This window comes from Sinohyriopsis cumingii, chromosome 8, assembly GCF_028554795.1.
Source record: "Sinohyriopsis cumingii isolate HCF-2022 chromosome 8, ASM2855479v2, whole genome shotgun sequence".
Classification (NCBI taxonomy): domain Eukaryota; kingdom Metazoa; phylum Mollusca; class Bivalvia; order Unionida; family Unionidae; genus Sinohyriopsis; species Sinohyriopsis cumingii.
The window spans coordinates 97,532,367-97,556,577 of NC_142968.1; the positions used below are offsets into that span (position 1 = coordinate 97,532,367).

The following is a 24,211-nucleotide window of genomic DNA, read 5'->3' on the forward strand; positions in this document are numbered from 1 at the left end:
GACCTGACATCCCTTAAAGTTTTGCTGCAAGTCTTACAAAAATAACTTTTACAATACAGATGTAGCCAATAAAAGCAAAAGCTATGAAAATATGATTGCAGTAAAATTCAGATAAATGGCTCATCCATGTTTGATTTGGATCTGGGTTTTGTATTAGATTTAGTGAAGTTAGGTAACTATTCAAACTTTAAAGTAGTACCTCAGATGCTTTAAACTGCACATAGTTTTTAAGGCAGAGTGTCTGTATTGATGAAACTGTTGATTATAAAAACGGTCTATTGCAAGCAGTACCTGCTAAAGACAAAAGGGTAAATAAGCCCCATAAGAAATGTTATAATCAGTACATAAGAATAAAAAGGAATATTCCGATTCTTGTGAAAAAGAGCAGGAAAGTACACAATTGCATTATTGGACATCACATGTCGATTTGAATATATCTTGTTGTTGTTGTGGGGTTTAACACCATTTTTTAGCACACGATAGGCTATGCATTTTGGCCAGTATTAATGGTGGAGTAAGAACCCAGGAAGAACCACCGACCCACGAGAAGCTACTGGCAAGGTTTATCACATACCCACATTGGCTGAATCCTAGACTCGAACCCATACAGACAAAGGTGAGATGGCAGTGATCCATAACGCAGAGCGCTTTCGACCACTCGGGGCCCTGAATATATCTTGTTATTGGAGATATAATTGCTGTCATCATGTGAAATGGAGAAAATAAATCCAAGAATTACATCAAGTTGAGAGATAGCAACAAGCCATTGAGCTGCACAGGGTTTGGAACTTGAGTTTTGAGCAACTGTAAATAAGGTCTATGTGAACATGTTTCCCATTGCTGCATCAGTTTTTAATACCAAACTTTTTAAATACATGTTTTCCAACTTTACAACAGCAGTACATGATATGTTGGTACACCTTACTGAAAACTGGTAAAACTTAGGGCAGAAAAATCAACTGCCATACTGTGACAGTCTTGTCAGGGTTGGCAGGTTAGTTGATGTGGATTTAAACCTCCTGGAGTAATGGTTGTAACAGTCTGTCAAAGAGTGGTGATCTTGAAAGTAAAGGTAATGTATACAAAGAAGCTTGATTAGATAAAAGAATTTTATTGAAAATTATTCCAAATGGGATTAGAAAACTGCAGGGCTTCCAGTGATGTGATGTTTTACATGATGTTTAAAGGGTCCCACTTTCAAGTTACATCTGTTTGTTGTGTTTGTGACAGATTCAGTCCGTGAATAAGACTTGGTGTGATATTTCTGTTTTAGTGGACTTTGGTTTCATTATCTGTCATCATCATAAATAATACATGTGTAAGTGTGCATTTGAGTGTATTTCAAGTAAAATCTGTTGAGCAAATATTTCCACAAAGTGAGAGACAATTTCAATTTTATTAAAAGCAATTTAGAAGTGTTCGCTAAGATATCAGGTGGCATTTCTTTTGATATGGGATAGCAGAAGAGGATGTCATTAACACTAGTATTTACCTAAGCTTCTCCAAAATAGCAGATGTACTTTTTTCTCAGCAACTTCCCTCTTTGGAAACCCACATACAATGTTGCATACGCCAGGTAGACAACAATTATTCTCTGCCCTTTTTGTTTTAACATGACTGGTTTACCACTAATAATGCCAGAAAGGGTGGGAGAACAACTTGTTGATCTATCCACCAAGATGCATGACCGTGGGATTCCCCTAGTCCTACAATGTAACACATCCATCCTGCTATTTACGATCTTTGGTGGATGTCTCACACCCACCACAGATGGTGTTGTGCAGCATGCTTCCTGGTTGGCCAGCAGGGGAGCTATATGCGAGTTTTCAAGGAATGTCTCACACATTTGGCAGCCTATATTGGCTACCACAGTGAACACTAATTCTTATGCATGGATGGTTATATAAACATGGGATTTCACAAAAGTCTTATAATGTCCAGTTTGTCCTAAACGAAATTGGTGTCAGTCTTTTATACAGAATGGTTGCCACAGTGGCTTATGTGAAAATTTTATCACACAAGAATATACTTTTTGGACAGTTGTGTCAGTCTCTTTGAGGGGCATTTGTTTACTTGTGCCATTGTGTAGTCCGAGGTTTTGGACCGGGTCCTGCATGAGTTATCAGTGGAGAGATATAACTAGTTGACACATGTATTTATTTTTATCACAGGAAGTAAATGTTTTGTCCTTGAAGTATAGAGGCAGTTTTGCTATTTTTTAGTTAATAAAAGTTCTCTTTCATTCTTTCTCTCTCTCTCTCTCTCTCTCTGATTTTAACAGCAGAACATACTGAGCGAAGAATTTTGTCACTAGGACCGTATAATGTTCTGATTTTATGGTAACTTTAATGCAGAAATGTACAGGTTTAACGTGTAATTTATATATTACTCCAGTTGCTTGGGCCAGATGATAATTTGACTCTTGCTCGACTTGAAGATTATCTGCAAGACCGTTATGAGAGACGACAAACATTACAGATAGATCTGGAGAGTAGGAGTGAGTATTGTGAAATCCACTTGTTCAGGAAACCTTTGTTTCTCCCTCTTTTTTGTGCAGTTATGACTATACAGAGTTATAAATGAATAGTACAAAATAAAATTGTCATTTAGATACTGAGACATGCATATAAATAGGGTCTGTAGTAACAAGGCCTCGTTTAATGAAAATCTGTTGTAATAAGGCCTAAATTAATGGAGTTAGTAGTATCAAGACCTCACTTAATGGAGCCTGTAGTAACAATGTCCTTGCTTAATTGAGTGTGTAGTAACAAGGCCTTGTTTAATGAAAATCTGTTGTAATAAGGCCTAAATTAATGGAGTTAGTAGTATCAAGACCTCATTTAATGGAGCCTGTAGTAACAAGGTCCTCACTTAACTGGGTGTGTAGTAACAAGGCCTTACATAAAGTAGAATATTCTAGTGTGGTATTCAACCAAGCAAAGAGAAAAGATCTATGTTTTTGGAATTTCATCATTCTTCCCAACTAAGCTATTTGATAAAATAAATCATTCATTAAAAAATGTGAGCAACTGAATAATCTATTTATTTTTTGTTTTCAATGGATGATTAATGACTTGCAGTAAGAAAAGAAAGATGTGTACAAAGTATTTCCCAGAGTATGGAAAGTTTTATTCTCTTTATTATGTACTCTTACAATCCTGTATATATGTTTGTGTGTGTGTGTATATATATATATATATATATATATATATATATATATATATATATATATATATATTCACTTTCCAGTTGATCAGTTTAGAAACAGACTGGTTGAATTCGAGCGAGAATATTCCCGACTTCTGGCCAGAAATGATGAGCTTGAGAATGTTTTGAACCGTAGGGACTCGAATGTGACCAAAGTAGAGTCTAAATGCCGTAATCTTGAGGGTCGAGTTAGCACTCTGCAACAGCAGCTGAATGAAACAGAAAAGGGAAAAAGAGAACTTGAGCTAAAGGTAACCTTTTATTTCTGATTATTATCAGATAGAGATTGTATTATTCTGTTTTCCAAGAAGAGTTTTTTTAAAGCCTTTTGATTATTGCATATTTTGCAGAATTGTCCTAATGGATAATCAGTTTTTTTGTTAAGTCTTTTATGGATTCGTAGATGCAATAATTAAACATGAAAATAAAGCACATTTACTTTTTTAATGGTTTACAGTCAGTATATCTTTCTCATTAATGAAATAGTAGCTGTCTTATGGTATTCTGGTATGCCTCTGTTGCACAGAAATAATCTGTTGATTCTGTTTCTTACATATTATAAACTCTTAAAATCTTGTTTCAATTTGTTGACATTTACGAGAGTATCTCAAGTTATACAGGTGAAAATAATCCAAAAATGGGCCAAAACTGTGAATGTGATAACCATAAAAATATGTAAATGTTCTAAAGTGAAAATTGAATTGGTGTCAGGTTTCCATTAGTTAGAAGTGTCATAGTTATTTTTATTCATTTTCAGTATGTCTAGTAATCGACCAATCTGATTAAAAATGAGATCTGCTTTAGTTTACAATAACTAGGTCTGATTGGCATTCTGGTAATGTTTTTCCTTTAAGAATCTAACTGTAAAAATATAAGTGGCCAAGTGGTCTAAAGCACTCTCCGTTACGGATCACTGCCATCTCACCTCTTTCTGCGAGGGTTCGAGTCTAGGATTCAGCTAACATGGGTATGTGAGAAAGCTTGCCAGTAGCTTCTCGTGGGTCGGTGGTTCTAATACTGGCCACCGTGCATATCCTATTGTGTGCTGAAATATGGCATTAAACCCCACAGCAACAACTACAGCTCACTGACAGTGAAAAAATTCAATTGGAATGTATCATTAAAAATGCAGAAATGCAACAATTTATATAAGAGACTACTAAAGTATTTTCAAGGTTAAAGAACATAAGCTTTTACAATTGTATGTCAGACATATCTTACAACTGTCATTTATCATAGCACTCTTCATTATAACACATTTCTAACCAGCATAATTTTCAGGTTATGGCTGTAACCAACCAAAATAATTTCTGTGCCAGTGGAAGCAATTTGAACAGCTTTTATATACACACACACACACACATGATAATTTTGTTTGTATGCCCATCTGTATATCACACCTTCATTTAGTTTTGCATTTCAGTCTTCTTTTCAGGTCATTAATGAACGCATATTGTTTTTTTCAGCTACAAGACAAGACTTTGAGATTGAAACAGGAACGTAGTGAAAAGGATAGAATGGAAAAAGATTTTAGGACAAGAATTGAAACCAACAACAACCACTGGGAGAAGATTCTGGTAAAAGTCTCTTCTTAAGTTGTGTATTTAGTACTTAATATTAGCTTTGTATCTTTTGGTGTTGTTTGTTGCACTTTATTCTCTTTGGATCTTTAGGATCCCATTTTATTTATCGGTATATATTCATTGACATCTCATTCACAAGGCTACATTCATTCACAAAATAATCTTAACAAAAATAAGTTACAAAACTGATCTTTCCACTCGAATGTGATTTATATACAGGCATGACATCAAAGCAAACTCTGTCATGGTAATGTGGAGAAATATTTATTTGTTATTGCTTTATGAAAATTAGATAAAATAAAACGAAATAATTTGAAGTCAGTTTCATTGCTGTAAATTAAGTGTGGAAAAGTACTAGATGTCATACTTAAAATTATGTTTGAAGGTTTTTGAATCAATAACAAAGTGCTTGTTTCCTGGTTACTTCCTAGTAATAAAAGCAGACAATTTCTCAAAAAAATCAAACTTACTCCCAAACTGTAGGTGCTGGAAATAAAAGTAACTTTCTTTTTTTTCTTTCCTCATTAAGAACCTGTTTGATTTAAATTTTGTAATAAGCTTTGAATGTGACAGGATGAAGAGAGACAGAAGATAGAGAAAGAATATGGAATTCAGCTGAAGAAACAGGCAATTACAATGAACAAACTTCGGGATGTTTTGGAGGAAAATACTTTTAAGACTCCAGTCACTACAAATGTGAAGACTAGGACGTACACTACCCCAGGTGTGATCCATTCTGCAAGGTCTGAAAGTGATGTGTCTTCCATCGGTTCCACACCAACCCCAGTACCAAGGAATAGAACTAATTCTGCCATCCCAACAGCAAGACCTGTACATGGATCAAATAGACAAGGCGCAACAGTTACACCAGCAACTACTCCAAGAAGTGTAAGCCACTTTTTCTTTCTTCATTTTATTATAGGAAATGGAGTGTGCTTTTTTGGAAATTTCAGCACAAAGTTTTGTCTCTGCAGATTGTTTTTTATGCTTGCATAATATTATTGTTTATAAAGGTTAAATCTTTATATAGAGCACAGGGCACACTTTATGTACACATATAGAAATTCAAATAGGGTGCCTAAAACTATTTGTGCCACCTAGTTTTTAAATTTGGTACAGATCTGAACATGAACCTTGAAAATGTTATGATACATTTTATCCAAAATAGGCAGCAGAGATACCTACATGATCATATTCTTCTGTTAAAATAATTTCAAATCCAGTACTCCCAAGCAAACCCCACCACACACATAAATTATGTCATGTTTTAGCACTAAAAGTTGTAATTTAATATCAGCTTGTTGAGATGCAAGTCAGACAAAACTGAATTCCCATGAAAAGAAGGATTGGCCCCTGCTTGCTCAGATGCAAGTCAGACAAAACTGAATTCCCATGAAAAGAGGGATTGGTGCCTGCTTGCCGAGATGCAAGTAAGACAAAACTGAATTCCCATGAAAAGAGGGATTAGTGCATTACTTTCTAACAGGCTACCTGTTAATTTTCAGTGATTTTGTAATTTCAGTCATTTAGGTAGTTTGATCAGATGCTTGACTCATCTTGGCCATCACGCTCCTTTGTTTTTCACTGCATGAGTCCTTAAAAACATCTTATTACAAATTTCAAATTTTCACTTAAACTTGGAAAACATTACAGTGTTATCTTCAAAACAGAAGAAATAGTCCAGTTTCCTCATGCCAGGAAAATCTCAACTAGTACAAGTCTGTGTGTGGAGTGGAGATGAATACCAACAAAAAATGCATTTTACTTCCTGCAGATGGAAAACAAGTCGCAGCCACAGGCAATTGTTTCTATTAGTAAAGAAGGAAAGCAAATGACAGCAACCACTCCCCTTCTATAAAAAAAAAAATTAAATTTTTTTGCAATTTGACAGTATTGTTTGAAATCTGCCCCCTCTCCAATTCTGTGCTGATTTTATTCATCATATCGGCAGGTTTAGTTGCTGATTACATATCTGGGCATAAAAAGAGACATTAAAAGTTCGCTGTATGGTTTATGTACTTTACAGATCATTTAATAACCATTTTTTCATGAAGCTTCTCTGTTCCTTTGAAACCGCTCTGGTGGCCTAGTGGTTAGAGTGTTCCATCCGAGTTGTACCAAAGACTTACAAAAATGTTACTAACAGCTTAACTCACTTGGCGCTCAGCATTACAAAGTTAGTGTTAGGACTGGTCGGCCTGGTGTCAGGATAATGTGACTGGGTGGGACATCATGCTACATGTCTGTGGCATGATGCCTCAGTGCTAGACATCACTATAAACTGCCACACTGCAGACATCATAGCGATATGACTAAAAAATTATTAAAGCTACGTTAAAAATCCAAATCTCACACATGCGCTATTCATTTGCCAATACTTACTGTGTGTCATGAAGGGAATACTCTACATTAAGTTCTGATTGGTGGTTATTATTTACCCTTGACTGGAACAAGCAGTAACTACTCAATCAGAATTCAGTGCTGCAAATTTCACTGTATAACACACCAGAATTGTAGCCAACAAATTCGACCCAAGTAGACAAGATGCAAATCAATAGAGTAACTTTACCAATTTCAGTCGAAAGCTGGCACACAAGATTTGATGTCACCATTGTAAACTTGAGAAGATAACACCATGTTATGTAGGATTTTTTTCAGACCAAGTTTGCCCTTCAGTGTATATTCTAGCAAACCAGCTGATCACCAATATTCACGTCTTATTTGTATCTAATGCACACTTTTTCTTTTCATATCTGTTTTTTAGAAAGCAGTTGTGCTATCTTCATTCCCTCGTGAATCATTTTGTGCACCATGTGCAAATGTTGTTAGTATTAGATTAGTCTAATGATATTTGTTAAATGTATCACATTACTAGTTTTGAAGCACTCTGGAAAAAGATCAAACTACAAGCAACTTTGTTGACTGAATTAAGCGGTGGCACCTCATAGTTCTAAACTGAATATTTGAATGTTGTTTAAACCTAATATCTTGATTATTTCAAAAATGGATTATGTCAGATAGGTTTTTTAAGAAATCATTTCCATTCTTTCAAACTTTAATTAAATTGGAAGAATGGTAAAATTTAAGATAAACAGTGGCATTGGGGCTTTAAATGATGAGTAAAGTACTTTATTATATTTTGGGTGAACACTTTTGGAATGTCTCCTTTATGCTGAAAATGCAGTTGGTTTAAGATAATAACCACATAATAGGAGAGGTGTTGGGGGGGGTTACAAACAGCATTAACTTATATTAAATTGCAGAAGATAAACAGGTTTTGTCAAATAGGTTTTTCTTATTTAGTGACAACCACTCGGGTGGCCTAGTGGTTAGAGCGTCTGCCTCAGAAGGGGGAGGTCGTGGGTTTGAACACTGCAGACATCGTAGCGATATGACTGAAATTGTTTTAAAGCTACGTTAAAAATCCTAATCACACACCTATTTAGTTACAAGAAATAAGGGCATGTGTCTGCAACATCTGTCACTGGAACTCTCGATATAAAGAATAAAAAGGTAAATGGCTTATAATTATTCATGATTGCTGAATATTAAACTATCTTGTATATCATTTTGTATTGATTCTCCACCTCTTGTACCAGTATTTGTATCAGTATTGCAAAAATATATTTTCACCTTTACTTTTAACCCATCTTGTAGCCATGTGTATAAAAATTTTTGTGTACAGAGTTAGTTTTGGCCTCTAAGTTTTTATTTTTATTGTTTCAGACTCCCATCTACAACTTCAGACATCGTCGGTCCAGATCAAACAATGAGATTTGGCTTGACCATAAACCAGCTGGCAGTGTTGCATTAGGTAAGGCTAGTATGATTGGATTGGACTGATGTTATTTTCATTTGGATAAGAATATGGAGCAGCTAGGGTTATATATTGACCTTACCAGCATGTTTTTTCAGCTGTCATAACCACCCACCACCGTTCTGGTTGCTAGCTAGCCAGTCCATTCCACCATCTGACCATGTGTGTCAAATAATGATTGAAAATCAATGGACAGGCCGTGCCACATGCTGTGTGACCTTCCCATTATATATGGAACTGTATGGTCTGGTATAACCAGTCATTGAGCCTGATATCATTGGTATATCTGGTGGATAAATATCATCTTAGGTCCAGGGAGGATGGCACTGTCTCTTCCATGCTGCTGGGTATGTTAGTAGTCCTTTAATGTAAGATGTCAACCCTGATGGGGGAAGGTTTTTTTTGTGTGATCAGTTGATCTTGGAGGCCAAATTTTAAAGAATATCTCACATAGTTGGCAATCCATATTGACACTGTTGGACAGATTATTAAAATTTATTTGTACTATTTTTCCTTACCATATTTGATGCCTTTTTCCTTACTGACATTTTACCAGGCACAAGCAAGTGATTGTTTTTTTTTCTTCTTCAAAATATGTTGTCTGTCACTTTAGCTGGTTGAACAGCGATGTTTGCATAGGAATACCAAAGTTGGTTAACACTGGCTATCCATTTGATCCAGAATCAAACACAAAATTTGTTCTCTGTGTTACGTTTCACTGTCGGACTCTAGTCCAACTTACCTATCTGACCTCACCCTGTGTACACACCAGCAAGATACTTACGCTCCTCTTCTGACAATCGTATACTCATTATTCCCACTATGAAAACAGTCATATGGACAGCTTTCTTTTGCATACCAGGGCCCAGCAATGTGGAATGAATTGCCCACTAAACTTAGATCAGTGATCACATTCAAGAGGGCTCTCAGAACTCACTTATTTCGACTGCAAGAACAAACTTAAAGACCTAATAATGTTTCCTACCTTAAATATTCTCAGCATGTTTTTTTAAAATGTTTTCTAATTTTTAGGTGTTAGTTTTTGTAATCATATCATTATGTTTTTTATCTTATAGGTGTTGTCTATTGTTGTAAAGCGCTTAGAGCTTCTAAAGATTAGGCACTATATAAAGTCCTCATTATTATTATTAGTATGGCCAGCTTGAAAATCTTGTAGTTACTTTGCCTCAAACAATGTGCATATACACGTAGTTACTTTGCTTCAAACAATGTGCATATACACGTGAGGTTTTGACTAGAAAAGATTTTATGATGCCTAGTAAATCCTAAATAAAAATGGTAATGTATTGGTCATGGAGGCCATCAAAATCATGTTTTATCTACTTCTCCTGAATTTAGTTTTTTATTTTGGTGTTGGTCCTAATTGAAAATGGTGTAGACCTTCGATATGGTTGCCAGGGTTGCCATCTTGAAAATCTTGTTACTACTTCTGAACAGATCTTCATATAAACATTGGTTTTTCACTAAAATACTTCTTACAAAGTCTGAGCTATATAAAAAAAATTGTGCTAATCTGATTGCCAACACCATATCCGTGGAGGTCATATTAAAAATCTGATCACTGCCTTTCTTTAAGTACAGCCATATTAACATGTAGTTTGCACTAAAACATTTGTCACATATATATTTGGTTCTAAATACAAATGATGCGGAATTTGACCAATCTCATAACAGTTACTGTTCCAGAATAGATGGTCATACTAAAAAAAATTTTTTTTTAAAAGAATTTTATCTGACAACAGGTATTACAAAGATGCTGATACAACCACCAAGATGACTGCCTTGAACAAGATTTAATTGACCTTTGGGTCTAGGCAAAGGTCATTGCTTCCATCTATTTTGATTTTATGAGCACTGACTGGTACATTTATAGGTGAATTTTTACCAGACATTTGATTTATTTGCATTCTAATAGACAAGTTGATAGTTGTCATTTAGATAATAATTTAAGGTCTTTAACTGTATTGGTTTGTGAGCCTGATGACATATAACCCAGATCTTGAGCATATCTGATGAGTACATTGAGTGATTCAACTTCAGATAAAGGGTTTACATCAATTTTAATAAGTGCTTCAGTTGTGAAGGTTATCTTGAAAGGGCTTGAATTTGAGGTGAGCTACAAGTGGACTGGGAAAGTACTTGAAAATACCTAGACCTTTACAACTGTTCCAATTCCAACATCAGTAATTTACCAATATAAAAATTATCAAGAAAATATATTCATTAAAAACATAAGGCAGCAAACTGAAATTATAATTTGTTTTCCTTTAATATCAGTGTTAATTTGCAAACAACTCCTGGCATATTTAGTTATATGATTTAAAAGGATTTATGAATCTTGTTTCATAATTACAGGATTGAGATTTTGTTTATCAGATAAATGCTAAAACTAAAGAAACTACAGTATGTCATTCAAAGATGTTATGTCGTCTGTCATTATGGTATAACATTGTTTTGATGCAGTCTTATTACTCCCATAAGTGTTGACATGTATAAAAAATACATTTTTTTACATTCTTTATTTTAGATACTATTCTGCAGCCATCTTTACCTCGTAAAAAGTCTGTAACAAAATTGGATGAAAAGGATACAAAAGTTGCCACTAAATACATGCTGACTCATCAAGAACATGGCTCAGATGGGGAATTCCAGACTAAATACTTTAAGGTAATTTATTATTTTGTTACAGCCTACCATTACTGCAGAAATGCATTTTAGTTTATCCACTTATTGAATATTCTACCTGGTATATCATTTAGTATAATTTTATCTCACTGTTGAGCCCACATTAAAAGGAAGCAAATCACAATTGCTTTCCCACTCATTTCCACAGTTTGCTTATGTTTTAGGCTAAAGTTCATAATTTAATTGTGTTATGACTATGGTCTTAAACTAAGTAACAGAAAAGGGTGAAAACAAGCATTGTAAAATTTAACAATTTATTTTGCTAGAATAGAAAGTGAAAATTTCAAAAGAACAAGTATTGTGAAATAAATTCAAAACAGTCCTAAAGTTCTATCACATGTCCAAAAAGTATATAGCATTGCAAATAAATTCCAGTGGTGTTCCAAACGAGTTCCAGTGGTACCAATACCTAAGAATAGTGTTGGTGTATTAACCATCTTAATGTATCAAAATGATATATGTGTGTGATTTGGATTTTTAACGTAGCTTTATAAAAAAAAAAAATCAGTCGTATCACTACGATGCCTGCACTGTGGCAGTTTATAGTGATGTCTAGCACTGGGGCATCATGCTGCAGACATGTAGCATGATGTCCCACCCAGTCACCAGTCCTAACACTAACCTCTTAATGCTGAGAGCCAAGTGAGGCAGCTGTTAGTACAATTTTTGTAAGTCTTTGGTATGACTCGGCTGGGGATCGAACCCACGACCTCCTGCATCCGAGGCAGACGCTCTAACCACTAGGCCAGTGGAGCGGTCAAAATGGTATAATCCAAAATGTTGCTAAATGAATTCACAATAATTTCAAAATAATGATTTAGTCTGAAAAGTATTAATGAGGACACTGTAATTCCAATGAATTTAAATAAATAAATCCTCTCATATTAACTGGAAAAAACTAAAATATATTCCTCTAAAGAGTGATTTTAATATAGGAATACAGAATATCTGTTTACTTCTCCCATATGTAAAAAGCTACGTCACAATATGAGGACCAGAACGAAGGTAATTTTCCCATCAAATTTATAAACAAGATCCCATCTAGAAACTTCCAAGGTCGAAAGACCACATAAACATGTTTACTGCTAAGTAATAATGATGATAGTAATTTATAATCTAAAATCAAAGACAAGAATTAGATAATGTTGTTTATGAAAAAGATTTATCAGATAGGCCCAAACTCCTACCTTCAGTTATGGATAATGGTCAGTCACAAATTAGATATACATAACATATAATCATGGACACAAGCCAACATACAATACAAATTAAATATACATATTGTAATGTATTCTCATCATACTTGGGGTGACTCATCAAGCCAAGACAGTTCACTTGATGACATTCTTACTTGCTCTATTTTCCTTGTAGTCAAGGTCAGACATATAAAATGTGTGTTATGATTTGGGGGGGGTCTCTTTTTTTTCTGTTCCTAATATAACCCAGATTGGAATTTCTTGTGAAGCTAAGACAATCCATTGTATGACGTGGTTGCTTAACCTTTTTATGTTGGAGTCCAGGTCAAGCATTTTGTAGTGGTGCTTTAAACATGGGCATGACATGAAGACTTTGGCCTTTTCTCCCTACATTAAGATGCAGATTATCATGTGCTATACAAAGCTCTCAGTTGTATCAGTTTTGCATGTACCCAGCATTAGGGAAAAGAGGATCTTTCGTTAATTGTATACTTGATGGAGCAAGGTTAATTGTTTCTTATAAAGCCCTTGTGAGCAGCAGATTGAAACTATTTGAATTTAATATATTTCATTTGGATTAAGCACAGATGTAATATTTCAGTTCTCACATGACAAAATTCACAAATTGTATATTGCCTGATATTGTGAAGATTTCTGTTAAGTTCTTTGGAAAATCTTGGGTGCTTTTTATGCTGTCATGTACAGATTAATGATATATTTCATCAGTAAATCATGTGATAAATCTCAAACATAAATTAAATGGTTCACATTGTTACATATATCTTATTTAATATATATTTTAATTTAATTGTTTGTCAGTTTAAATTTTTTTTAATTATTTTTCTTACATGCTATTGTATTTATTCACTGGAGATGATATTTTTTCAGAAAATTGTTTGACCTGAATCATTTATTTCATAAACACCAGGTGTTGACCTGGAAGCTGACCTTGATTCAAAATTAGTAAAGAAAGTTCTGTTTTATTTTAAAATGATTGGGTCATGGTGGGACTACGTGTGTTAAGAAGTAAACACTTTTTTTATTTTTATTCTGGGAATAAAATCATTGATCTGATCAAGGCCATATTCTGTGTACGTGATATAAACATGATCACATGACACCACCACCCCCCTCTGATTTCGCAACTTGGGGGAATTTTGAAATTGCGTCTTTTGATACAATATACCTATGTTTTGATAGAGGGATTTCGAAGTTTTGGGGCTTTTCACGCTGATGTCAAGTTAATTTGTTGCAAGATCTTGAGCTATAATTTTCTTCAGATCATTTGGATTTCGAAAGGATTAATTATTATTCTCTGGAAATATATTGAGGAGTGCTTACACAGAAATTTTGGAAAGACATTGCTTACAAATTTAATTTGGATTTCCAACACCGGAGTGCCATTATTTATATTTCTACAAGGAACTATAGTTAAGCACAGTACTGACTACAGCATACATCATCATCATCCATCTTGGATTTTCCATCAGGATTCGAACTTGAAATAATTAGAACATTTATTACTAGGATTTTGCAATTTAATTCGTGGATTATACTTAGATTATATTTGGGTTTGATTCTTGAAACCGTAAGTTCTTCTCCTTTTTTCATTTTTACAGAAATTTCCAGGAAAATAAATTATTTGTTAAATTTTAAAAAGCTTGATTGTGTTTTCACTCTTTCTGTGTTACTGTTTATTCGAGCCTAAACATGTAACAACATCACTTACTAAACTTTAAATGTGTTCTTCCATAGTTATGTCATCTGAACATCTGAGGGAGTGAACAAGTTCTCCCAAAAGTTTGAGCCCCGCAATTTGAATATTTGTGTTACATTTCAGGGCAGTGTCATACCAACATCTGGTGGAGGAGCCCAAGTTGTGTTTGATGATGTGGAGATTCACAAGCAGACATCCCCTGGCTCTCGTAAACGGCGTAGCTCCTGCCCACAGCCAACAGACTTTGATGGAGAGTGGACAGATACTGAGACAAGATGCGCAGTTGCTATTGAGGGACATTCAAGAAAGTAAGAATTTAAATTAATCTTGCCTTTGAACAGTTATACAGTCTTATTTATCCTCTGTAGGCAGTTTAGATTCTATATTAAAGGTATTAGATTAATTTAAAACCCACACATTATTGTTTATGGATGAGACAAAGTGTAGTAGAACCCATTTGATTCGTTTATGGATGAGACTGTAGCATAACCCATCTGATTTGTTTATGGATGAGAAAGAGTGTGTAGCATAACCCCCATTTGATATATTGTTGTTGTTGGGTTTAACGCCATTTTTCAGCACACAATAGGCTATGCATGGCGGCCAGTATTATTGGTGGAGGAAGAACCCGGGAAGAACCACCAACCCACGAGAAGCTACTGGCAAGCTTTCTCACATACCCACATTGGCCAAATCCTAGACTCGAACCCACGCAGACAGAGGTGAGATGGCAGTGATCTGTAACAAAGAGCACTTTAGACCACTCGGCTACTCGGTGCCCCCATATGTTATATTTATGGATTAGACAGAGTTTGTAGCAGAATATATTTGATTTATTTCTTTTATTATTATTGGAATATCTTATTTTTGTTTCACATTAACAAGTTTCAATAAAAGCATTACTTTTCATGTGACTGTTATTGTCAACAGTGTTAAAAGTTTGTGCACAAGTTTCTGCTAATCAGATAAAGGTGGGGTACAACAGTGTGTAGAGGCAGGGGTGACTGGATTCAATGGAACACTCATCTGTTGATTAATTGGAAAGTAAATTGAACTTTGTAAATGAAGTTGTACAGCGTTTCCAATACTTCAGTACAATAGGTCATGATGCTAACTGGTTTTGTCATTGCAGAAATTTGGGCATAATTTAACATAAATAACAAGATGTAATTTAGCTTTGAAGTTTTTCACCCTTGTCTTGTTGCGTTATTTAAAACTGATAAAACAGGGAGTTAAATAAAATTATTTTTTATGTCTATGTAGTTTTTTTGTATTCTTATGTAACTCCTTTCCATTCGTAAATTTGTAATGTTTTTGTGATCAAGGGCAACTTTTCATAAGGCATTTTTGAAAAAGTCCCCAAAATAATCAGTGAAAACAAATAGTGTAATCTGTACATTATACCTCTTACGATTCCAAAGTTAAATGCATTCAGTATTGCTTAGTTGCTTTGAAACAATCTACTTTGGAAATGTCACCAATAGTAAGATTTGTTTTTGTACTATCACTACAACAAATACTGACTGATTTGAACATCATTAAAGCATGTTCTCTAATGAGCCTTGGCATGCACAGCAACATATCCTGACTGAACTTTGCCAGGCACAATAATAGCATATACTGACTAACCCTAGCTAGATACAATCACAGCAACATATCTGGACTGAACCTTGCTAGACATAATCACAGCAACATATCCTAACTGAATCTAGCTAGCCACAATCACAGCAACATATCTGGACTGAACCTTGCTAGACATAATCACAGCAACATCAAAGCAACATATACTGACTGAACCTTACCAGTCGCAATCACAGCAACATATCCTGACTGAACCTTACCAGTCACAATCACCTCAACATATCCTAGCTGAACCTTGCAAGACACTATCACAATCACAGCTACAATACTGACTGAACCTTGCAAGACACAATCACATCAGCATATCCTGACTGACCCTCGCTAGACACAATCAGAACAACATATCCTGACTGAACCTTATCAGTCAGAATCACAGCAACATATCCTAACTGAACCTTGCAAGACACAATCACAACAGCATATACTGACTGACCCTAGATAGACACAATCAAAGCAGCATATCCTGATTGAACCTAGCTAGAAATAATCACAGCAACATATATGGACTGAACCTTGCCAGACACAATCATAGTAACATATCTGGACTGAACCTTGCCAGATACAACCATTATCTTGATTGAACCTTGCCAAGCACATTCACATCAACATATCCTTACCAAACCTTGCCAAGCATAATTACAATAACATATCCTGACAACCTTGCCAGACACATTCACAACAGATCTTGCTTAAGCCTTGCCAAGAACATTCACATCAACATCTCGAGACAGAACCTTGCCAGGCAGTCACAATAACACATTCTGGTTGAGCCTTGCCAGACACAATCACAACATATTCAGACTGAACTTTTCCAGACAGAATCACAATAATGCATCCTGATTGAGCCTTGCCCAACACAATCACAACATATCTTGATTGAGCCTTGCTACGCACATTTACAACAATGTATCCAGACCTTGCCAGATGCAATTGCAACAGCATATCCAAAATAAACCTTGCCAGACACAATCACACTATATCCAGACTGAACCCAGTGTGTTCATTAATTTTACAAGTACAAAGGTTTTCCACAAAAAATGTGTGTGTGTGTGTGTGTGTGTGTCTGGGGACCTCCCCCTACAAGGGTTAAGAGAGCAAAGCCCTCCCCGGCGAAAATGATTTTCAGAGAATTGTAGAGGGTAAAATTAATGCATTCCTAGAGCAAATGACCATTTTTAGCAAGTATTTTACATGAATATTGGGTATAAAATGTTGTTTTTTTTAAATGCAGTTTTAGAACAAACTAATTTCAAGGTAACACAATTTGTAGGGGCCCCGAGTGGTCTAAAGCGGTCTATGTTATGGATCACTGCCATCTCACCTGTCTGCATGGGTTCAAGTCTAGGATTCAGCCAATGTGGGTATGTGAGAAAGCTTGCCAGTAGCTCTTTGTGGGTCGGTGGTTCTTCCCAGGGTTTTCCTGGGTTCTTCCTTCACCATTAATACTGGCCGCCATGCATAGCCTATCATGTGCTGAAAAATGGCATTAAACCCCACAACAACAACACAATTTGTAATAATTATGATTTTTTTTCTCTTCAATTTTCAAACAACACACATTGGCTAGAATCATGACTAAGGTCCAGCTTTCTCAATTTTTTTAAGTAAATATATTGAGAATAAGTATTAAAAAAATTTAAATTATCAAAATTTTCTTAATATTTTCTTGAGCCAACTTAAGAAAATGTTTTCAGAAAAACAACAGGAGCAAGTCAGTTAGACTAATAAATATGTCTAAGATCATCAACAGCTCAACTGTTGATGTTTTGGATACATACTGTTTGGGAACAAAATTAATTGTCTGATGACATGGATTGTCTTTAAAATTATGTTTTGGAGGCAGATTTGTTTTGCTTTCAGTTTTGAGATCAATTATTTTAATTAAATTCTGGATTTAATCAAATTATCCAGGCACATGGTAATAAATTGTTTGTCTGCAAGCATTTTCTTAAAAAGATTAAAGTAAATCGGACATGCTTGCAATCTTTATGACACTGTAATATCAAGAATGAACTGACACAGAAATAGATTTGAAAAACAGTATAGTTTTGTATTATTTATGGAAATGAACTAGCTCATTTGAGAAATATGATTTGCAACATAAGTTTTTTTAATTTATTGACTTGAAAAATGTTTATCAATTTTCTGAATATAGTTGGGTGCTAGCAGCAAAGTTGCCACGGTAAATCCCTGGTACCTGGCACCTAATGACACCACTGCTGAACCTTGCCAGACACAATCACAACAACATATCCTAACTGAACCTTGCCTGACACAGTCACAACAACACATCCAGACAGAACCTTGCCATACACAATCAAAACATATGACTGAATCTTGCCAAGCAAATTCTCAACATATCCTGATTGCAATTAACATCATAAAACCAATTTAATAACATAATGGACTTCTTGAAGAAGATATGTTGCATCAAGTTTATGACATAATGAAGTATGATGTCAGGATTTTAATTCTAAATTATTATTCTTCAAATTAAAACATTAAAGTGAAGAAAGGATAAGAGGTAAATTCACTGTTTTGTAAAGTTTGTAATAATGATCAGTAGACCATTATATCAGTAATACCATAATGCCTGGGACAGCTCTAACACATTTTGTTTTCCTCCGCAAAAAAAGAATTAATATTAAATCTACTGATCCAAATATTTCTTTGCGACTTCTACAATATAAATATTTTTGTTTTGCTTTTAGGAGGAGTCGGCCATCTTCTGAGCGAGTTTCACGAGTATAATACAAATTGATCTGTGATATGAGGAATGCTGGGTGCTTTGATTCATAGCAAGGAATGAGAGGAACGTTGTGTGTGAGAGAGTTTATATTCTTAACTATTTACAAGGCATAGGGACACTAGCAGAATAGCAGTGAATCAGATCAAGAACAAATTAATGTAAATATAGAACCATAATCATGTATTTATGTATATCTTTTTATTCTTTCAAGTAAACAATCTTTGCTTTTGAAATAAGGGCATTTTAAAAAATATATCCTATAACTTTGGGACCTGAGGATCATGGGTGAAATAGTGAACAATAATTTTTAATTTTAGTTGACATTTTGTAGAAATTTGACACTTGATTTCATGGCTTACACATCCTTTTTCATTTTTGGGTTGACATTTTGTAGAAATGTGTCAGTTTTATTGACTTGCACACCCTTTCGATAAAATGTATGACATGCAGTTAGTTTTAGTTATATGAAATATTATAACTGCTGTTTCAGATTATTCAAATTCATTAGTGGGCAATGTAACCTTATACTGCATGTTTAATTCATTAGTTTCTTCTTCACAGCATAATTTTAGTTGGAAAGAACAACCACTGTACATAATTACTGAGGTCTTACATAAATGAGATAGTGTCATTGCTCTTTAGTCACAAAACGATTGATAATCTTTTTGTGCGCATGTATGTGTAGATCTGTAAAATGCTTGACCTTACAAAATCTGTTGGGTGATAACTTTGTTCATTGGTCTTGGGACAAGAGAAAATGTTCTTCAAGTAACAGTCTTCTCACCAGATATACTTACCAATAAGACAAGTCCAAATGCAAATCACACAAACCCAGAGCTGACATTAAATAATGCACTAGCTGATATGGGTCTATGCAGTTTGTTAGTACAACAACAATATAAACCTTGATTTGCAGTCTCATTTTGTAATTGCCATTTCAGGGCCTATGCCATTTGCAGTTGGACTTGACTTTTTTAAGTGAGTACATAATTTACATGATGGAATGCATCTATTAAGGATCTTAGTACCAACACTGAACATGGAATTGGCGTGATATGACATGACATCTTCAGGATCTTTCATCTGTTAAGAAACTTAGCAGCAAAACTGAACATTGTCATAATTTGTATTATAGAACAGCTACAAAAGCCTCAATATTCTGTTGAAAATTTTACCAGCAGCACAGAAGATTGATTTGGCATGGTAGAACAGCTTCAAAATCTTCATTCACCTCTTTTTTCTCTCGGTAAGCACTTGATGAAAGAATTCCCAAATTTACCTGCTTCTTTCATATCCCTGACAAAACTATATGCTCCTTTTTCATTATATGCTTCTTGCATATCCTTTAAAAAAATCATTATGTTTTCCAAATATTACTGGAAAATTCTTATAACATTTGACTTGAAGCATATTATCTTAAGTAGGTATGTAGTGGTTGTCCTTACAGTATCACATTATGTTGTTCTATGGACAGTTTCCCCATACATAGCTCTCATTATAACACGATAGTGTCCATTACCAGACAACTGTTTTGTACTGACCTGCATCATACCAAGAACCATGATACAATGAAAATAGAGTGATTTACAGACCCATGGTATAGCAGGCACTGTCATAATTTCTTAAATAATGAAGTTTTGGAAAGTAAATAAGACCCATGTTTCACCTGGTTTTGAAAAAACATGAGACCCACATTTCACCTTGTATTCTTTCTTCCATTATTGCTATACATTGGTATGATTTTTGTTGAGGGTCCATAATAGTTCTTCCTCAAGTCTGGAATCATGTTATAATGAGGCACATTATAATGGGGGAGGGTTTTATTCATCATGATGATGTCATCAACTAACAATCAGCAGCTCACAACACAGGCTACTGATGGGGCTTTTCTGTGTATACTGTTCTTAAAACATGTCACTATAAATTTAATCATAAATCTCTTGCCGTTATGTTTGTTTCTTTCATTTAATTCATTATCTGTCATTAGCTATTCATGCGCTGGTGAAATTGATCATTTTAGACAGTGACTTTTTGTTCAAAAACATTTTGACCTCATTTTGTTGATTTGATTTGTCCCATAAAATGCACAATGTAACCATCAGATCTCATCGGCATATTGAGATTACTATATGGGTCACTGATCTTACCATGGATCAACCTCATCTCAATAGATTAATTCATACGATTTCTTGTATTGATCAATATAGTCTTGCTGGGACATCTCTTGATTGTAAGTGATTGTTTTTTTATTGTCTTTCAGACTATTCTGATCTTGCTTACTATAGTCATCATAGAGATCAGTCACAATTGTCAGTATGTGGATCACACTGATCCATCATCATCAAGAATATTTGATTCTCACAGGAATCTTGTAACTTGTAATTCTTCCATGGATCATGTCCAACACTGAATGCTTTAGGTTCATTTCAGAACTTGGTTCATCTTCAATTGCAAATAGATCATGTTGATCGAGTGTAGCTTTTCCTTTTTGAATAACAGATCATATTGATCTAACATTAACTCACGATTAGACCTACCATGTTTCAATTCTTTTTCATGCTAATCATAAATCTCTCATTGCAAGGTCACAATTTGAGGACCAAATTATTGATGAAATCTGACTGGGGCTCCATCTAAACCCCATGCCCATTTTTGTTTCCCCACCACCACCACCACCACCACCCATTCATTTCTTTCATGTCTGTAGATAAATGATTTCAGTTCAATTAAAGCATCCATTTTTGGGCGACTCAAACAGTATATTGGTACAGTTGTCATGTGCAATTTTGTTGGCAGGCGAGTTCTCCTATACAAAGGAAGATATATTAACTGGAAGCTGTTATTCCCAAATTTTTCTTAAAGATGCTGTCCCCAAAAGTCAAACAGTTCAGTCAGTGAAAACTATCATTTCATTGCTCATATTTTGATCATGAAAAAAATCATAATTAATTGCTTCCTTATTGGACTTTCCTGACCAGTCTTCTAGTTTTTCAAAATACTTTTTATGATATACCATTAATTTTGTCAGGACCGAGACTGTGCTTATAAAATGCATTTTCACCGGGTTTCTTGGCTAAAGTATCATTCACCTAATTCATGATTCATGCTTGCATCATAGATGTCACTTATCACACAAAGTTAAGTTGTTCACTATATTGGTTATTGGCAACACTTGATTCATATCATTTCATTTAACACAACACACTGCCTAAAAATTTACTATGGTAAATTTCATAATGTTGAAATTCATAAAAAAAATCACACATCAACAATATGGTATAGAAATTTCCATATCCCCAATACGCATGTATTAGAAGAGTTAGCTCCTATTGTCTACATTGTGAACTCTGCACTCTCTTAGTATAGTCATGCTACATAAAGCATGTGCTTGGTTAGATTTTTAGACTGGTTGAATAAGTTAAGTGGTAATGAGGCATTAGACATTCATTGTGGTAAGTTCCATGACAATTGGGATGTTTTCAGCAGATTTTAGAAGCTGTTTACCTCCCATGAGACATACCTACACTGAACAGTAAAGAACAGTTTTTAGGTTTGACCAAAAAGAGGGGTTTGTGCTTATAAAACATGTATAACACATAAAATATGGTATTCATCATGCCTTATAACCATTCTTATTACCCTTGGATTATATTGTAATAATTTTGTTTACGGCATTCATTCGACACACATTAATCATTCATATCATCATGAATCTTCCTCGTCTTTTAAATTTTAAATTTCACGTTTTATATCATATGCATCAGCTTCTTTACTTTTTCATTCACAGAAAATACTCACTTTGTTTTGTTTTTCATTTGTGTCAGTTATCCACTCTCACAACATCTGTTTCAATTACTGAAATCATGTTCATTTCATGTATTTATACATCCATTTGTAAAGGCCTGCCAAGAGGCAGAGTATATTATAATAACACCTGACTATAGGTCTGCCCATCCATTGTACATCCATCCTTCCATGTTACTTTGTTACTTTCCACACAGCAACTTGTTTTAAACCACTATGTGGGATCCAAAGGTTAAGTCAAGGTCAGTAAAACTAAGGAGGCGGGGTTACTTTTTTAATAATTTCTGATAATCCATTCCTGCAGATAGACAATATTTTCAATCAAGTGATATAGATCAACTTGAAATTCAAAGAGGAAAAAATGCTTAATTTTTGTTATTCATTACTTTTTTTTTTTAAAAAAAAGAAGAAAGAATCGTTTAAATTGTGTCTTATGTCATTGATGTAGATCATCAACTGTTATTAGTTTCCTTTGTTTTTAGCCTTTTAATTGGAGGAAAAGACCATAATTTAAGTTTGGAGTAGTCCTGCGATACTCATTTCTTGTTGCTATTTAGTGTTCTAGTTGTTACATCTGGAATTTTCATGCTGGATTTCATATAATTTCAGGGTAAATTATCCATAAAATGTACCCGCTTTATGATATTGAAACTAACAGTAATTAGCATTAGTTTATCAGTGTTATAGTTTTTAGAGCAAATATTGCTAATGATGACCTATAAAATTAAACACTCAGGCACAAGAGTGAAGCCTTGATTTTTCAAGTTATTATGTAAAATGTTGATTAGGTGGAAACTTTTATGATGTGGACTAGCATTTCAGTCAGGAGACAATGCATATCAATATGTATTTATTTTTTAATTTGTATGTACATTATTATTCTGCCTTGTTTATAATAAAGTGAAAAAGCCACACTGACTGTGACCTCCTTTCTACCACATTAAGGCATTATAGCTTCTTGAACTTGCAAGTTAAATGCTAGTAACTAAATAGATTTTCTTGTTTGGAATGGTGTGGTGATGTGTTTTTTTAATATCAGTGGTACATCACCTGTTGATAGTAAATTTCTTACCTTCCCTGAACTGAAATCGCCCTCGTCCTTGTATGAAAATTCCATCCTCCCAGTAAGAACGAAGTCAAGTACTAGACGGGACACACACACACTGCCCGTCCCCGTCATCCTAGGGCTATGCGCAGTCGCTGTCTTATCAATGACATCTGCATTCAGTTAAATTCGTTTACACTCCAGAAAAGTTTGCCTTTTCTTGTGTGCAATACTTGCTATGACGTTCAGGCCTGTATTTCCATATTGATAGTGTTTGTATCCTTACTCCGTAGTGTAAAGTATTTACAGTAAACTCTTATTTGAGCTTTAAGGCATTTTTGTTCCAAGTTATGTTACCATTCCCCATCACTAATAAGGTCGATCATAACTGCTTCAGTTTTTCACATTCGTTCAGTTTTATAATTTTCCGAACTTCGTTGGTAGATATCCTCTTCCCATTCATATCGTCCAGAATGTTGTGTTTTTCACACGTGTATGGTTTGATGGTAGTGGCTAATATGACGTGAGTATTGCACTAGTTAACCAGTTGTTTTGGTCAAACGAGATATGGGACCTCGCAGAGAGTAGACGAACTTAGAAGGGAAGGAAGAAAGGCCCTTCTTCCTCATCTCGAGAGCAAGGCGCTTGCAGATTACTGACAGCTCACCTATGTTTGATGTGAGAAAGCTTGCCAGTAGCCTCCTGTGGGTTGTTGGTTCTTCCATTACAAGATATACTGGCCGCCA

At 34.7% G+C, this 24,211-nt stretch overlaps 1 protein-coding gene across 1 annotated transcript in view; it reads left to right on the forward strand.

Moving 5' to 3' along the window:
* Positions 1-23,332, forward strand: part of LOC149794203 (kinesin-like protein KIF23) — an 86,184-nt gene extending 62,852 nt beyond the window's left edge. Inside the window, exons 16-23 of the mRNA XM_089968311.1 lie at positions 2,395-2,497; positions 3,250-3,458; positions 4,674-4,784; positions 5,364-5,678; positions 8,517-8,604; positions 11,156-11,295; positions 14,350-14,534; positions 18,579-23,332. Coding sequence (XP_089824437.1) covers positions 2,395-2,497; positions 3,250-3,458; positions 4,674-4,784; positions 5,364-5,678; positions 8,517-8,604; positions 11,156-11,295; positions 14,350-14,534; positions 18,579-18,618 — 1,191 coding nt within the window. The 3' untranslated portion in view covers positions 18,619-23,332. The remainder of the gene's footprint in view (positions 1-2,394; positions 2,498-3,249; positions 3,459-4,673; positions 4,785-5,363; positions 5,679-8,516; positions 8,605-11,155; positions 11,296-14,349; positions 14,535-18,578) is intronic.
* The last annotated feature ends 879 nt before the right edge of the window (positions 23,333-24,211 follow it).